This window comes from Phocoena sinus, chromosome 7 (genome assembly GCF_008692025.1).
Source record: "Phocoena sinus isolate mPhoSin1 chromosome 7, mPhoSin1.pri, whole genome shotgun sequence".
In the NCBI taxonomy this organism is placed as follows: Eukaryota; Metazoa; Chordata; class Mammalia; order Artiodactyla; family Phocoenidae; genus Phocoena; species Phocoena sinus.
The window spans coordinates 19,562,929-19,579,885 of NC_045769.1; the positions used below are offsets into that span (position 1 = coordinate 19,562,929).

Consider the following 16,957-nt stretch of genomic DNA (forward strand, 5'->3'; position numbering starts at 1 on the left):
CGTGTCCAGCACAAATTCCAACAAGGCTGGGATGCTTTATTTTATAACCTAGCCAAATAATACCTGTCCAAAAGCCTACAGATGATTCTGCAAGAGTATCTGTACATCACCGAGGATCGTTTCATATTCTAGACAACTGATCGGAAAAATTTTGCCAGAACTGTATAGATTTCACATTTCCAAGTATCTTAGACCTTTATACTTTGTTACTATTTAATTTTTTCCCAAAAGCAGTCCTGGGGTCTGTGTTTTTTGTTGGATCTATCCTCACTGAGAGCACTGGCTGGCTATCTAAATCTCTGTTCTAGATGGTGCTTAGCACATTTTTGGCACTCCAATATTAAATAATACCAATCACCATTCCATTTTGGATACCTGAAAACCAGATAAATAGACCACAAGATTAGATTAAAAAAGAAAATATTTAAACTTGAGGTTTGCTATTTTTAAGAAGCCAAATAAAACAAACGAAATAAAACTATAACTGAAGCCAGACTTAAGTACGGCTTCTGACATGATGAACATACTGAAGAAAAATAAAAATCTAGTATGCTCTGCTGAGTTTTCCAAACTTGCCTAGATAAATCCATAGAAAAAGAGGAAGAGACATGCTACCTTCACATCTTTTTATACTTCGCACTTGTCTGAACACAAGGCCTGCAATTTGGTAGCGTGTGCTTTAGCACAGAAAGTGGAAGAGAAGGCCCAGAGACAGAAACATAAGCTCTCTGAGTTATACTCTGCTTGTTCTGATAGATTTTAGGACCTGAGCGGTGACAAGCATGTCCGAGAGTTCCTTTATGCTTTTTCTGCTATAGTTCTTTTTTTTTCTTTCTTTCTGAAATTCCTTGATTCCTCTTAAAGCCTACAGTGTTATTTATCTTTTGGCTTTTATTTCTGAGATACGTTTGGACCATCAATTTGGGGATTAACACATTTCAATATTCTTTAGGAGTGCAAAGCTCTCATCCATAAATACTCCTAGTAGCAAGTTACATTCCAAAGGCGCTTTTTCTTTATTATTTTGTTTCCAAAGCAGCATATAAGAGTCACAGGAAGGTGTTCTAATGGGAGTGGTGAGATGGTGTCATGTTGTTGTTGTTGTTGTTTTGCGGTATGTGGGTCTCTCACTGTTGTGGCCTCTCCCGTTGCGGAGCACAGGCTCCGGACGCGCAGGCTCAGCGGCCATGGCTCACGGGCCTAGCCGCTCTGTGGCATGTGGGATCTTCCCGGACCGGGGCACGAACCCGTGCCGTGTCCCCTGCATCGGCAGGCGGACTCTCAACCACTGCGCCACCAGGAAAGCCCTGTTGTTGTTTTTAAAGTAACTCGTTAAAAGAGACAGACACACCTTCCTTTTTAGAAGGATTTGTTAGTCAAGGTATCACAGTCACAGGATTTGAGTAACAAATATTATGTTCAAACAGTCTTACAACTTGGTCCTGACTATGCGGCCCCGGCTAGACACCCCAGAATTTGAAACTACCACTTAATCATAGGGATAAAAATACTGTTTATTTTTTTCTACTTTTTAAACTTCCTTTAAAGCTGTGTTAACATAGCTGTTCTAATCAAGGATGGCCATGGTGCTTTCCAATACCTCTGGCCATGAAGGAGGCAGAGATCACTGATCAGAACAGATGAAAGGGGCTGAAATTTTTGTTACTTGAAAATGTGAGAATAGTTGTGAATATTGCTTTTCCTTCTCCAAATGTACAGTGTACAGACAAACGTGTTACTAGGGGCTGGGAGGGAGACTCAATGTTTGCTTAGTCTTCTCAAAAGGCATTTTAATCATCATGGGAAAACAAAGGTGGCCCTCTGGCTGAAACATTAAGGGAGAGTCATTAGGCCTTAGCCAGTAAATGTTAAAAATGGCATACATCAATTCTCTGTGTGACTATAACAATAATGTGTACCATTACTGGACAATGCAAACCCCTTAAAAGCTATTTTTACAGAAAGAGTTGAAGTGGGAACTGAACTCATGCAAAAATATTTGTAAGATGAATTAACATTTAAACGAAATCCTTTGGCTAAAAAAAGCATCGCACAAAAAAGGACAGGTCTCTTTCTATGTCATCCCACAGCTGCTCACACTACTACATACCTGATTCTGGATTCACCAAAAAACTCCCGTACACTCTCTTTAATAACTAGAAAACACAAAAACAAATAGGTTAATTCAAAGTCCATGATAATTTCATTATTTTCAAAGCACTGTGCTGGCTAAGCTTTTCCTAAGCCAGCGTTCTTCCTAAGTTTCAAATGGCGAATGAGAAACTGGATAGAGGGGGAAGCAGATTTATCTGAGTTACCATGCAAATCACTCACAGAACTGCAATTAACTCCAAAAGGTTGGTCTAGGATCTGTGTTTCAATCAAGGTTCACCCTTTACTCTTTTAGGACTCAGTCACACCCGTTACATGACGAGATACAACCAGAACTGTTGGGAACTGATTCCAGTTAGCTTGCTTATCTTGTATGCTTTAAAATTATTTAGCTCACCATCATCTTTTTTTAAAAGACAAAAAGCAATGGATAACTGAATCTTAGCCAGTTATTTATGCTGGTGGGTCCACAGAAGCTTGTACTCTCTAAATGTCTTTTTCTCAAAACCAACGAACAGCTGGCTACTTCCCAGCTTTTTGGAGTAAATGATAAAACAAGAGCCCCTTTTACACCTTCTTATTTTTTCTCTGCCGGTATGACTGCTCTCCCTGGTAGAAACTGCTCCTAGGCTGACATGGTTTAAGAAACAAATTTTTTATTCGGGAAGGAACAGTTCTGACTTAAACGTTATATGGGACATATTAAGCGGAAGAAAGGCAGTTATTTGAAGAGAGAAAAAAAAAATATTAAAGTCACTAGAATTTAATAACCTCTCAGTATTTAGTAGTCTTTATATGTTTAAGAGGTAAAACACAGACAGGGCTTATTACTATGTCTCCTTAAAACCTTACACTTAGGGAGGAAAGGTGTCATCACTATTTTATAGGAAGGTAGAACTGAGGCCAATATATTAACCCTCAGTAGTATAACAGGCTGTGGGGTTTTGTCTCTAGGCATCCAATTTCTAACTCTATGCCACCACAAACACACTAATGATTCTCTTGCATTTTCTGGGATATCAAAAAAAGAGGTACTGGGCTTCCCTGGTGGCGCAGTGGTTGACAGTCCGCCTGCCGATGCAGGGGACACGGGTTTGTGCCCCGGTGCGGGAAGATCCCACATGCCGCGGAGCGGTTGGGCCCGTGAGCCATGGCCGTTGAGCCTGCGCGTCCGGAGCCTGTACTCCGCAACGGGAGAGGCCACAACAGTGAGAAGCCCGCGTACCGCAAAAAAAAAAAAAAAAAAAAAAAAGAGGTACTGAATCTAAGACAAGTTACCAAGTTAAAAATGAACAAGAGTACAAACTTGTTTTAATTGTAAGAGTGGCATGTGTGTTTTAAAGGATCCCACTAGCCAGCGAAAAGCACTGCGAACACAGGCAGCACTAGAGTGGAGGTCCATGTGAGCAGGGCCTCTGTCTCATTCACTCCTGTGGTCTCATTGCCCATCTCTGACATCCAGGGACTCATAAAAGATCTGAGCAAATGTCGATGCTTTTCTTCTAATCTTATTTTCAATGTACTCTCTAGGTTATTTAAAACAAACACAACAAACAAACCAGGAGCAAAACATTTATTTCATGTCCCATTAAAAAAAATTATCGGGCTTCCCTGGTGGCGCAGTGGTTGGGAGTCCGCCTGCCGATGCAGGGGACACGGGTTCGTATCCCGATCCGGGAAGATCCCACGTGCCGCGGAGCGGCTGGGCCCGTGAGCCATGGCCACTGAGCCTGCGCGTCCGGAGCCTGTGCTCCACAACGGGAGAGGCCGCAACAGTGAGAGGCCCATATACCGCAAAAAAAAAAAAAAAAAAAAACAAACAAACAAACAAAAAATTATCACATGGTAGGTTCTTTCCCCCCATTCTTAAATATTCTTTAGTATTCCACATATCAATCATTATCCTATAGCTGGAAGAAATTCCCAACGTGCAAAACTTGGATAATAGGGTGGACCTCACCGCATGAATCAGTGACCACACTTTTTGTATAAAGGTAAAAGATAAGTAATGTCACATGTAGTTCCTATTTGGTGACCATACAGCCACTGTAAGGTATCTCTTTTACAGAGGAGGAACTAAAGGGAGAAGTTCAAGGTCATAGAGTCTGTTGACCTTCAGGTGTCCCATATACCACTTCTCCTTAACTGTCTGGGGGAAAAATAAAGTAACACACATATCCCATTAACAATTTTAACTAGCTACAATTCTGTACTGTGTGTACTTGGAGGAAGGGAAAATCAGATGTGGGAGAAACCACAGCACCTAAGATTTAGTTTAATTCCAAGTTACCAAATTAATACTCTGAGATCTAAGAGGTTTTTAGAGCCAAAATTACACCACATTCAACTCCTCTGCGCCCTCCTCTTGGCAAAACCAGCCAGCGCTTCCCTGCTGACTTCACTTGCACTTTTAACCATGATTCACTTTTTAATTTGTGCCCCCTCTTCCAACAGGCCACCAGAAGATCAGACCTTCCCACCCCAGCAGCTGAGGCTTTCTGCTTTGAAAAAGGGCCTGTGACAAAGTAACAAGCTTCCTGTGGTTATCCCAGGCTGGTCACTGTTTAACCAACCCAGGGAGCCATTTACTGTGCACTCTGCCCCAACACTGGGAATGTTACGTATTCCACCCACTTGAGTGGGTGGGGCTGTTTCTTTGACCCTTGTGGTACCTACGAGAATAGCAATGTGTTCTGGAGTTCTACCATAAGGAAAGCACAGACTGGAAAGGAGATTTAAGAAATCTAGCTTAACACTTTCTCTCCCTCCCAAGGATTGTTCTTATTGCACCTATATCTTTAAAGAGAGAGGACTATCTAGGGAGAATGATCACACAATTTTTTAGTTGTTTGTTCAACTGTTCAACAGTTCTTTCCAGGTAGTTGTCTTCTACTTCATCTAATGCCCGGCCAGCTTAATGCCATTTGTTTTCCCTTGCTCTTCATCTGGTAAAGAGTCAGCCAGTATCACTTATATAATTAATAATCTTTCAAATGCTTTAAAAGACTAGGTCTTTCTCCTGAAGCTCTTCCTTTTCGGGTAAAATAACCCTGAATACAAATTCTCTAAACCGTCCTTCTTCCCTTGAATTTATGAGGCAAATCAGAAAAGGTTTTAGCTCTACCCTTGAACTTACAGGGCAAACCAATCACATATGAAGAAGTAAGGGAAGTGACGGTGTATGGCTCTTGGTATTCTTCATGGTTAACATCAATTTTAATTTTTATTGTTAAGATTTTGATTATACTCTTTTGCAAACAGCCTTTTTCATTACATAAATTTTAAAGAAGTCAAAAGCTACTACTCTTAATCAGAAAGAAAATATATCTAATTTCATTCACCAGATTAAGGAGAACCTACTTTGTTAAAACTAAAAGATATTTGAAAACTGATTCAGGAACTGAGTCATACTTCCTGCTTTGAGACCCAACCACAACGTGCACACACTGGTGTAATAGCATTTTCTTTCTTCCATAAATGGCTCTCCCCAGAGCAAACATAGTTCAACAGGAACCAAACCCATTGAAAGAAGCCAGTGAATAAAGCATGGCCATCAAGAGTTTCAAAACGCATGGACACCCTTTCTTATTTCCCCTAAGGTAGTCATAAAGAAGAGCAGATACTTAAAGAGGCCAGCTCTAAAGAGCATTAAATTTAAAAACTGAAAGGGCAGATTTGTGCCTAAATTTCCAAAATAAGAAATTAAGATTGTAAACTTGAAACAGGTCAGAGGTTATATACCTACTTCACAATGTAACAGAAATAGAACAGAACCCATCTCAGTCTTGTGATAGTTATTTTTGTATTGGTCAAGGAAAAGTATTCTTTGCTCCATTTTTTGAGAACTAAAGCTGTTTTTGATTTCATTGGTTAGAGAACATCTTTATTTCTTCAGAGTAAAAAGCAGGCAAGCAAAGAACCAAAACTCTTTCTGGGAAACACCCTTCTTTACGACTATGGGAAACAGAGGCAAGAGCCCCTGGTTAGGTGAGCAAGCCAACCAGAGTGGCCCGTGCCAGTAGGGATGACTCAGTGCCGTGGATCTTCTAGGAGTGGCAAGCTACCAAGAAAAGGTGAGAAGGAAAAAAGAGTCCCAAGGAAAAGTGATGTGGAACTTACCTCATCAGCACCATGTGCCTGAAGTTCCTTGTAGAATTTCAAAGAAATACTGACCATTACTTTTGTTTTGTCTCCATTAGGATTTGAAATATGATAGAGGACTCCATCAAAATCTGCAAGGAAAAGCAAATAAGGTTGCTTAAGTTGGGAATAGGGAACAATATCTCAAAGTACCTGCCTACATGTTGCAGGCCACAAGGAAGTCTCCCTTACAAGTAGGCATATAAGTAAAACTGCATTATTTTAAATCCATGTGGAAAGTCAGCAGAAACACTGAGATAGAATTAGAGAGTACCTATCTCTTTGCTCTTTTCTAAAATTACAAAGCTATTTTTACTTTAATCACAGCTTGGTGCTGAAAGAATTTGAAAAAAAATCTTTATTGTGATGTATTTTAAACATGTATAAAATATAATTTATAACAAACCCCTATTCTCATCATGGCTTCAACAATTATCAACATATGGCCAATCCTGTTTCACTTAGACACACCCCTTCCCAATGATTTATTCTGAAGCAAATTGCACACGTCACTTCATCCATAAATATTTCAGAATACCCCTCTAAAAGGTAAAGAAACAGTTGAAAAGAAAATAAAATAACCCCAATTCCACTGTCATGCCTAAATTAAAAAAAACAATTTATTAATATCAAATATCCAGTCAAGCACTGAAATATTGTCTCAAGAATTAAAAAAAAAATATTGTTGTCTTACTTATGTAAAATGTTCAAAGAAGAGAATGAATAATATTAAGCCATTCTTGATTAGGCCTGATAGCTTAGCTGACTTTTTTTTTTTGTCTTTTAGCCTATTACCTTTTAAAAATTTGGACCAAACTGTTAGTCTCCAAAAACTGAGTGACAGTGGTGATGTTAGTGAGGTTGTTTCAATATAGAATCCCTGTGCACAGATAATCATCACAGTACCAAGCTGAAGGAGTCAAATGGAGCCACATTTAAATAAGTCTAATTTGAATTTCAGAATGTGCTGTGTTGGGACGTTGTGGCCACCTTTGCCACACATGTTCTGTTGATTCTGTCAATAAAGAAGACTTCAGCTTCAAAAAAAAATTTTTTTTTGTCTTATTTGAATTAGGATCCAAACAAGCCCACACACTACATTTGGTTATCCCTTAAGTTTCTGTACTCCACAGGCCTCCCCTCTCTTGTGGTTCCTGAAACCAGGTGCTGAGTGTAATTATTTTAGGGAGATCTGGCATTTCTAGTTAGTATGAGGGGAAGGGGATGGTGCCTGGCCTCCAAGTCACAGCACTTCAGAGCTGCAAAAAGTGTTCCAAGATCATCTAGCCAAGTACCCTCATTTTTACAGAGCATAACTATCCAACTCCTCAAAGTTCACACAGCAAGTAAGTAGTATCAATACCTAATTCTTTCTAGGAAAAGAAAGAAGTAACATCTCTCTCTGACTTGTGGAACAGGTCTCTAGCACTTCTGTGATTCCCCACTCCTCTAGTGCTAGGCAAACTAAGATGATGGTTAAAGATAATAACAAAATATTTCCAAATTTAAAAAACCTTAGTTTGTACCACAAAATTAAACCCAAACTTCTAAGATATCAGCAGGCAACTTTATATAGCTAAATCCATGGAATAATCATCTAAAATAAAGACCCCCCCACACACAAAGACAATCAAGATAGTAGCCCTAAAAGGCTTATTTTAGGAAGAATTTTCTTTTCTATTTTTTATATTGTGCCTTCTTCTTAGTAGATGAGATAAAGGCACTTACCTGCAAATGTTACTTCTACAGCTTCTGGTTTGTTTCTGCAAAACAAAACAAGTCCTTTAGTTAAGATAACTATATAGCTGGGACTTCCCTGGTGGTCCAGTGGTTAAGACGCCGCACTTCCAACGCAGGGGGCACGAGTTCAATCCCTTGTCAGGGAACTAAGATTCTGCGTGCCACATGGTGCAGCCAAAAAACAATATAACTATATTGCTGCTTGCCTTCAAGGGGACTTGCAAAAGGCTCCTGAGCTTTATTTAAGATCGGACCATCCTGTAAAAATCTTATACTTACCATTGATCCAGGTACACAATTCATTTTCTTATGCATCTAAACCTCTGTAGTTATTTAGGGTGGAGGACTGAAAAAAGGAAGCAGGACAGATAAAGCTTTTGTTTTGCAGCTGGAATCTCTTCTGTGGTTGTGCTCACCTTCAATTCTCAACTCCTTAAGACCATGATAGACGTTTGTATATGTGACCCACAAAATGCCCTCTTTTGGTCAATCCCTCCCCCACGGGACATACTCAGTGGAGGTAGCACACTCAGCAGGAAAACTGCTAAACAGAGCATAGAATGGTTTAAATTTACTTAAAGTGAAAGGATGATTTCAGGCCATAAACGATACAGTTCTATTCCATTTCAAAGACAATCTGTTAGTCTTCCTACACATCTTTCCCTCTCCCTTACATGAGCGAAGTACTCACCACTCTCCTTAGTGAAGCCCTCTTTGGTTCCACCCTAGGTTTTTTGGTTTTGTTTTTAAATTCCAGTGTGTACGTCCATAAAGTGTAGCACAAAATAACACTGCGAAATCACTGAGAACAGTTAAGACACCTGTTTTCCAACTTTAGCCTTTTCTCCAGGACCATGTTTTCAGACAAATTAACACTACACACCTTCTTTTTCTTGCCTATTCATCTATGAAATGGGAGAACACAAATGATCCTACCTACCTCTCACAACTGCTAAAGATAAAACAAGAGAACAGATACAGAAGAACGTATCCTGGAAGGCAAAGACAAGTCTAACACCTTCCGGGCGATTCCCAGATGAGCCTGGAACATGGTCTTCTATTTGATAAATGCTGCTGAGTTATTACCTAGAAAGCATGACATATATCCTAGCTATAAACAATAACAGTCAATTAACCTCCAGTGAAAAGCTACTTTACATGCTTTCCTAACTTCTCCTCAAAGCCCAATGGTAGGAATCGAATGAAGACTCTACAGTTTTATCAGCTAACATCCTAAAACTCAAATGATTCCACTTTGTTTTATGGGCCAGCAGACAAGATATACACATTTTCATATTTATTCCTTTCTAGCTTGCTCAAGACCTCACGATCAAGTGCGTATCTCTTTTACTATCTCCGCTCCCTCACCTGTAAAAGGAACAAAGATTGAGTTACCCTCCAGAGTTGCTGGGAAATAATGGAATAGATAACGTGGTTTATGACTGTTAAAGAGCTGCAGCAGAGCTAAACAATGCCTTTCAAGGAAACTGGCCTCTCCTAAGCATATGTTAGCCCTGTTGTAAAATCAGCCTATACAAATAACATACAAAGTTCCACTCTGCTTCTTCAAAGCCATCCATCCATATGTGACTTAGATAAAGTATTTTGGGTGTCTGAGAATCGAAGCATCAAGTGGGTTTATGGACAAGCAGTGAGTTCGGAATATGATGAAAAGAACTGTATAAAAATTTAAGTTGTTTCTGATCTTTCATTTGAAACTGTAGCCTGGAGACTAAGGCAATGACTGGCCAACCACCATTTTTCACTTCTAGAAAACAGGAGCCAAGGAAGAAGTAGACACGTTAATCTACGGCCCGCTTGAGTGAAATATTAAGAGGCTGCACAACGGGAGGAAGCACTGAAGCACATTTTCCAGAGGAAGGCTGGCTGTGCCAAAGAGGCAGGGTGGAGGCTTATAAAAGGCCACATTGTATCACTTAGTAGGCGGCTGGTTTTGTTTTTTTTTAACCTTTAGGCTTTAATTCAGCCAAGGAAGGACTGAGTTCCTCACTTTCTCACTTCATCAACAGACCGAGAAAAATCAAGTATAGATAAAAAACCTTAGAGTTCCAACATTTTGACTCAGAAATTCTGCATTTCTCTAGGCCGTAAAGTTCCCTGAGCACAGCTCCCCACTGGGAGAAGTCTCTCTAAGATCTATACTACGTGGTTTGCTGCTTGACTTGGGAATATTTGTCAAATCACTGCCATTAATATTTTAGCTTACTATTTATGGCTGCATAAAGGTTGTAGAGGAGAGAGGCAGGCTGCTGAGGAGAACACTGGGCCAAAGGAGCCCTCCTGAGGCATCAGCTGGGAGTCAGAGGTCTGAGAACTCTGTGCCCCAATGTGGAGACTGCACAGAGCGGGAAATACACCAGGACAGGGCCATGACTCAATTCCAAGACCAGGTGTTTCTTATTTACTTTTGTGGTTTAAAATCAGGGAGCTACAAGGGAATAAGATTGGTCTGGGAGAAAGTGTACCATTTAATAGGCCAAAAGGGTAAATCGTTATTTTTTGTTCCACTGTCTGCTAAAGTTTCAGATGCTGCGGGTGAGTTTAATCACAGAAAAAGCAGGTCTTTCAGAGTTGACTCTTCACCTCAAGTTCTGTCCCTTACTGGCTATGTAACCACAGGCAATGTTACTCAAATGTCTGCGAGCCTAAAATTCCTTTTCTAGAAAACGGAGGTTAAAAGCATCTACCACACAAGGTTGTTGTGAAGACTAACCGAGATGCTATGTGGACAGCAAAGTTTCCCAATCAGGGTCTTGTGACTAAGTTATAGATATGTTGAGATAATGATCCCCACAGCCCTTAGGGCAGCCCAGAGGCAGGATCTCTAGGCTAGACCATTTACCCAGATGTGCCACAGGTATGGTCATGTTCTGTGCGTGACATACCAGGAATCACCGGGGAAGGGTGCCTGTACAATGCTTAATATATACGTCTACGCCCTCTCCAACTCCCAAGAGCCCCAGTTTTGTCAACTGTATCATTGGAACTGCTGTCACCCAGGCACACTCTGAAATGGAACAAAACCACGTTAAAGCTTATAGTAAAGTGCCTGGTTCATAGAAGGTGATCAATGAATTAGTTTTTCTTCTAGGTAGAATCAGAGATCAGACTTTGGAGTCATGGTAGAGAGAGGTTTTGGGATTGTGGTTAACTCCCAGTATCAGGAATTGGTCAGCACAACAAAGAGAAACAGAACCATATTACTGTCAGACTGTTGTAATGTCTGGAATCCTAGAATAAAGCCCCCTGGATAAGCCCTCAGGGTTACTGACTGGACAGTACAAGACACTAAAACATATTCAATTCATTCAGATGGGTTTCAAAAGCCATTCTTAAAATCCTTTAGAAAAAAATTTCCTTTTATCCTTTTTCTAAGGAAGCTTCTAGAATGTCACTAATCAGTCAATAAAGAACTCCTGGCAACTGTTATTGTCCAATCCTCTTTTCTCACTAAGGGTTTTGGAGTTTTTACTCCCGAATGCATCCAGTTCCCCGTTGTGCATTTATGTCCCTCTTCTAGTTATCCCTTCCATAAGCTGAATTAGAGGAATTATTGAATTCTGCTCATCATCTCACCATAAAGTTTTTGATTACTCTCCTTTAAGTCCTCTCTAAGGCTCCCATCCTCCTTTTTGAGCAAAGCCTAGAAAAATGGATCATGTTAGGTAAGAAGTGGGTGGTCCTACTCTCTGTTAAGCCACGTCTCAAAATAAGAACAAAGAGGGTCTAAAAGCTCATTCACACAATGTCAGAAAAGTGATAAACTGCTAAAGAAACTAAGAACCATTCTATCTGGCTTCATCTATTGCTTCAAAAAAACACTCATTAAGCTGACTATACCCACAGCGAGAATGCTGGGAAAACAAAGATGATGAAACCACAGGCCCTGCCCCTAAGGAGTCACAGGTTTGGTACACACGTAGGGAGTGCAGCTCTGGGGCTTTATGCCCGAAGTGGTCCCAAGGCAGCCAGAGGGTGGGCAGCAGTGTTTAACTACAGTGACCTGTAAAAAGACCAACTAGATCGTCTCAGCAAGTCAGCCACTACATCCAATTTCTTCTAAATGCTTAAACAATGTCCTAATTCCAAATCACTTCAAACCAGTATGTCTCTCTGAGGACATATGCAGCATATTTGGGAATGAGAACAAGGTATCAGCAAGATTTAATTTATTCCTTTCTCAAATTTCTCCTCCCACAGTCCTCACCCATCCCAACTGGCACAGCCTGCTTACTGAGCTTCACTCCCCCTCATAGAACCACAGCTCCCCACAATATGCACAGCTGTGGCAAGGAGCCAGCATGCACTTAAAATCAACAGCAATTTGCATCTGACAGCATTTCCTCAATTTTGGACTCTAGCTAAGCCGACAAGCCTAGTTTCTGAGGCTGTAAAGGTTCTTAGTGTGTATATACTAACAAAAGAATTAAATTAATTTGCCAGATTACTTCTGCTTTAATTGGGGGCCTGGGTAATACTTCCTAAATGATTAAAAAAAACAAAAACAAAAACAAAATGCTGTTGACAAGACCTGCACATGAGGTTATCTGCAGTGTTCAAAATAGCTTCTTAATCAGTCACAGTCTCTTAGTTTGGAGGCTGCTGGGAAGACAATTTACCAATAACTATCATTCTGTGAGGATACAGAAATCATTCCAATAAGCCACCTTCCCAATAGGGCGGTAGGAAAAAAAAAAAAACGGTAAATCGTTTGGAATGAATCTTAGGCTTTGTCGGAACTGCCTCCAAATTAAAAGGGTGTCGTGACCAAATGTATTCTTTTTTTTTTTTTTTTTTTCAGTTTATTTATTTTTGGCTGTGTTGGGTCTTCGCTGCTGCACGTGGGCTTTCTCTAATTGCAGCGAGCGGGGGCTACTCTTTGTTGCGGTGCGTGGGCTTCTCACTGTGGTGGCTTCGCTTGCTGCGGAGCACAGGCTCTAGGCACGCGGGCTTCAGCAGTTGTGGCACACAGGCTCAGTAGTTGTGGCACACGGGCTTAGTTGCTCCGCGGCATGTGGGATCTTCCTGGACCAGGGCTCGAACTCACGTTCCCTGCATTGGCAGGTGCATTCTTAACCACTGTGCCACCAGGGAAGTCCCCAAATGTATTCTTAAACAATTTAGATGACAGAATTGCTTTATTTGAAGGAAATTTAGACTTTCAGTAGGATGTCACAGGCAAGAAGACCCAGCAGGATGATATGTTTCATACTGTACAACACCCTTCAGTGCTCACAGTCCACAGGTAAGGAGGCTGGGCAATGGTTCGAGGTTGCAATTTACTCTGGCATGGGTACATTATGAGAGACCCATAGAGAAGGACCTGTCATAAATCCATTACCATGCTCTGAGAAGCGTTTAAAATAAGATCAACTTCAAAAGGAAAATTACTCTAACAGTATTCTAAAGTATATACGACAGAACTATTTTTAAGACTATCTATCTCATGCTTATGTTCTTAGTAGCTGGGACAGTGCTACATTTCCAAATGCAGACTTTCTGCAATAATGGAAATGTTCTACATCTCTGCTACCCAAATACCGCTGCTCCTAGCCACATGTGGCAACTCAGCCCTAGAACTGTGGCTAGTGTGACTGAGAAACTTAATTTTAATTCACTTTAATTAATTTTTATTTACACTTAACTAGCCACATGTAGTTACTGGCTATCATTATTGGACATCGTGGAGATGGAAGATTCACTCTGGGGAAGGCTGCTCAGAACCTAATTTCCCCAACTGGTTTGTTGAGAAGTGTAAAGCAGGGTGGAGCTGACCTCTCCCAGCATGTTCCCACAAGGGCCAAGCCTTTCACATCTCCAGGGTTTCTCCTCAGCACTACTGCCTTTCTTTAATCTTTCTCTGGTCTCCACCCCAACACGTGCCACCCCTTTGGTCCTCTGTAACTTTGCCAGCGCTCTCAGAAAGGTCCCCCTTTCCTGTTCCTGCCTGGTGCTGAGCACTGGGAGAAGCCTACCAACGTTTATGATTATCACACTAGTCACCCTTCTCTGGAAGTTCTGGCTAGGCATGCACCTTGATAAATTCTTAACTACTCTACTGCTGCCTCACCTTACTGGTAGGCCTGGAAATTCACACTCGGTCTAGAGACAGGCTTCTGCTAGGTGTTACATTTGGAATCCCAGGAAAGCCCTGCCTCCTCGGCTGAATATCCTAGTCTCTTTTCAACGGTTTTCAAAGTGCTTTACAGCAGAATACGTTTTGAGCCCACTTTCTTAAAGACACACCTCAAAGGGAAAATGGGCCAGAAGAAAAGCCAAAGCTTGCTGCCCTGACCCAATATTCAACATCGCTACAACATATACTTTGTAAAAAAAAGTCCCAGAAGTTCTAACTTATGCCTTCCAGACTTGAGTGCCTACTTTACTCCCACTGAAATGGTTAGTAGCTCTTTTTAAGAGTAATGTTCTAAAAGCAGAAGAGCTGAAGCTCTGAGTTATGGGCTACATTTCAGAATCACAAGTTATTAACAAACAAGTAGTTGTGAAGGTACTCCTACACCACAAGGCATGCTTCTACTTGAAATGCACAGGCATTTATCTTGTAGATCAGCTTATAACCACCCAGGTCTCATTTTTTGCTAGTCTAAACTTGAGAATTCACTTGAGATCAGCTGTGAAAATGCAGAAGTTAATTTAACTTCCTCCTATGTGCTACACTGCTCAAAAAAGGACAGAGCAATCACCCAAAATAAGCCACCAAGCTGATTCGTTTGAACATTTAAAATGCAAAGCAACTGGTAAGTGAGGCTGAAGACACGACGCAAGTTAGCCTAAAATATAAGCAACTGCAGTCCCTGGCAGGAAACAGTAGCTACTGCTCACTGTATGCGTTACTTCAAGAAACGTTGTGCTTTGCTTTACAGATAAAATCTGTGGCCTTATAAAAGAGATAGACAATATATTCAATTTAAGCAGTGGGTTGTAAGTATTTTTTTTAATGCCTCCAAGCCACAAGTTCATTATGTCCACTTAGAACTTCCCCTCCACCAATCCTCTTCCATCTGTGGCTCTCCAAGCACTTGCTCTTTTTATTAGTTCCCAGTTCACCAGAAACGGTTTGCACTTATTTCCTCAACTGTGTAAGCAAGATGTGAAGCCCCATCCTCACAGATGGGGAAATGAGGCAAAGGGACTGGCCACAGGCCACCAAAAATTAGAAGCTAAAACCAACTCCTTGGTTTAAATATATTACAAAAGCAAAGCAGCTTTGGGGGAAGAGGTTGTCTGCTACTGATTCTTGTGTTTGACAGAGAAGGGTGCCTTTGAAACATGTCCTAAAGCCCACTTTTAAAAAAGCCAATGGCTAAAAACAGGTTTCATCTAAGAACTTAATAGACGCTGGAGGCTTTTAACTGTGTATCTAGGCCAGAATTACTGCAGAAGAAATCACAGACCAGGGGTATGGTATAAGAATTTAAAAGATAAACAACCAGATAGAGGACAGTGGGTGGGGAAAGGATTATTAGAACCTCAGAAGAGCGATAAGGAAGGGCTGTGGATGTGGGGGACGACTAACTTTGCTTGAGAAATGTAACAAAATGGCCAGTGTCTCTCACAGCTGGGTTCAGGGAAGGTAAACTAGAGAGATCATCGGGTTTTCCGGCCGCAAGGCTGGGCCTGCCTTTAGTCTTCCCTCCCGCTCCCTTAGACGAGGTGGGGGGTGGGGAGCGAGAAGACTGCTGGTGATCTGGGCCTGCATCTTCTTTCCTTCTCTAGTCCTGGGAATTCCTGAAAACTCCTTCCAACCCAATCCCAAATGGGCTCTCTCCGGGTTCTGAACAATGACGGGGAATGCAGAGGGAAGTGGTCCCCTGCTCGCTCCAGCGGGCAATGGGATCCTCCAGCGAGAGTTCTGGCCCAAGCTACCCTCACGTCCCACAGGTCTCCTGCACTTTGGCACGCGCTCTCCTGTCCATTCACTGCTTCCGCATCCCTCCTCTGAGCCTCTCCCCACGCATCTCTGCCCCTCACCCCACCGCGCCCAATCACCGCCCACGTCTACACTGCCTGGGCAGTCCCCACACCCTGCCAGGTCTCCCACCTCCCTCCTCCATGTCTGGGGGGCTGAACGATTAGCAGGGGTCAACTCTGCCTCCCTCGCCACCCACCAGCCCCCGGCCCCCAGCGCGCGCTCACCCGGCGGCCGCGTTCTCGAACTTGAGCGCGAGCGTCTCCTCGATGATGCGGTTGTTCACCTCCAGCAGGATCATGGCGGCGGCTGCCCCGGGCAGGGGAAGGAGAAACAAGGGCGGGTGAGGGTGGGTAAAGGAGGAAAGGACGGAGGGAGCGGCCCTGCTGCCCCCTGAGGAGGGGAGCTGGGTGGGGTAGGAGGTTAGGGGAGAAGGGGAAAGGGATCGGGGTGGGGGTAAGGGAACGCGCGCGCGCTGGCCCGCGCACGCACTCACTGTAGAGACACCTACCCACCCACCCGACCGACCTGGCCCCCGAAGCCTGAACCCGACTGCCGAGCCGCCGCCGCCGCCGCTGCCGCCTCACTGACGAGCCCGGTCCCCGCCCAGCCCCCGGCTCTAGCCGGCCACTTCCGCTCTCACACCCACTTCCGCTCGCTGCCCGGACGCGCGGCCCCGCGGGGCCATTTCCGCTCCGACCCCTCGTGCACGCGCACGCAGGCGCGCCGGGCGGGGGCGGAGGCCGCGCATGCGCATGTGCGGTGCCGCTAGTTCCAACTCCACTTTCCCATAGACGCTCCAACTCGCTGTGGCTAGTGTGTTTCCTACCCTGCTGTCCTTCCCTGAGGCCTGCCTCACTGTCCGGCGTCTCCCTCCCGCACTCCCCAAAGGTTTACTTCCACTCTTCCCGTCTTGTACTTTCAGAGACCCTACAAGAAGCTCGCCCTTGTCATCTCCCAGCCGGCTTCTTTGCTCTCAGCTTGTTTGCTGTCGGTGTGACCCTTCCTCATGCC

The 16,957-nt window shown here is 42.8% G+C and overlaps 1 protein-coding gene and 1 non-coding gene across 3 annotated transcripts in view; both read right to left on the reverse strand.

Annotated features, from left to right (window-relative positions):
* ARPC2 (actin related protein 2/3 complex subunit 2) overlaps positions 1 to 16,594 on the reverse strand; it is a 30,083-nt gene extending 13,489 nt beyond the window's left edge. The window contains exons 1-5 of one of the 2 annotated variants that reach the window (XM_032636938.1): positions 16,472 to 16,594; positions 16,171 to 16,252; positions 7,981 to 8,015; positions 6,232 to 6,344; positions 2,111 to 2,156 (exon numbers count right to left, since the gene is read on the reverse strand). In XM_032636938.1, coding sequence (XP_032492829.1) covers positions 2,111 to 2,156; positions 6,232 to 6,344; positions 7,981 to 8,015; positions 16,171 to 16,244 — 268 coding nt within the window. In that variant the 5' untranslated portion in view covers positions 16,245 to 16,252; positions 16,472 to 16,594. Of the gene's footprint in view, positions 1 to 2,110; positions 2,157 to 6,231; positions 6,345 to 7,980; positions 8,016 to 16,170; positions 16,253 to 16,454 lie in introns of both variants that reach the window. The other variant, XM_032636939.1, reaches the window with a different exon arrangement.
* Positions 13,223 to 13,359, reverse strand: LOC116757215. The gene has a single exon (XR_004350867.1). It is a non-coding gene; the product is annotated as a small nucleolar RNA SNORA42/SNORA80 family (small nucleolar RNA).
* Positions 16,595 to 16,957: the final 363 nt, after the last annotated feature.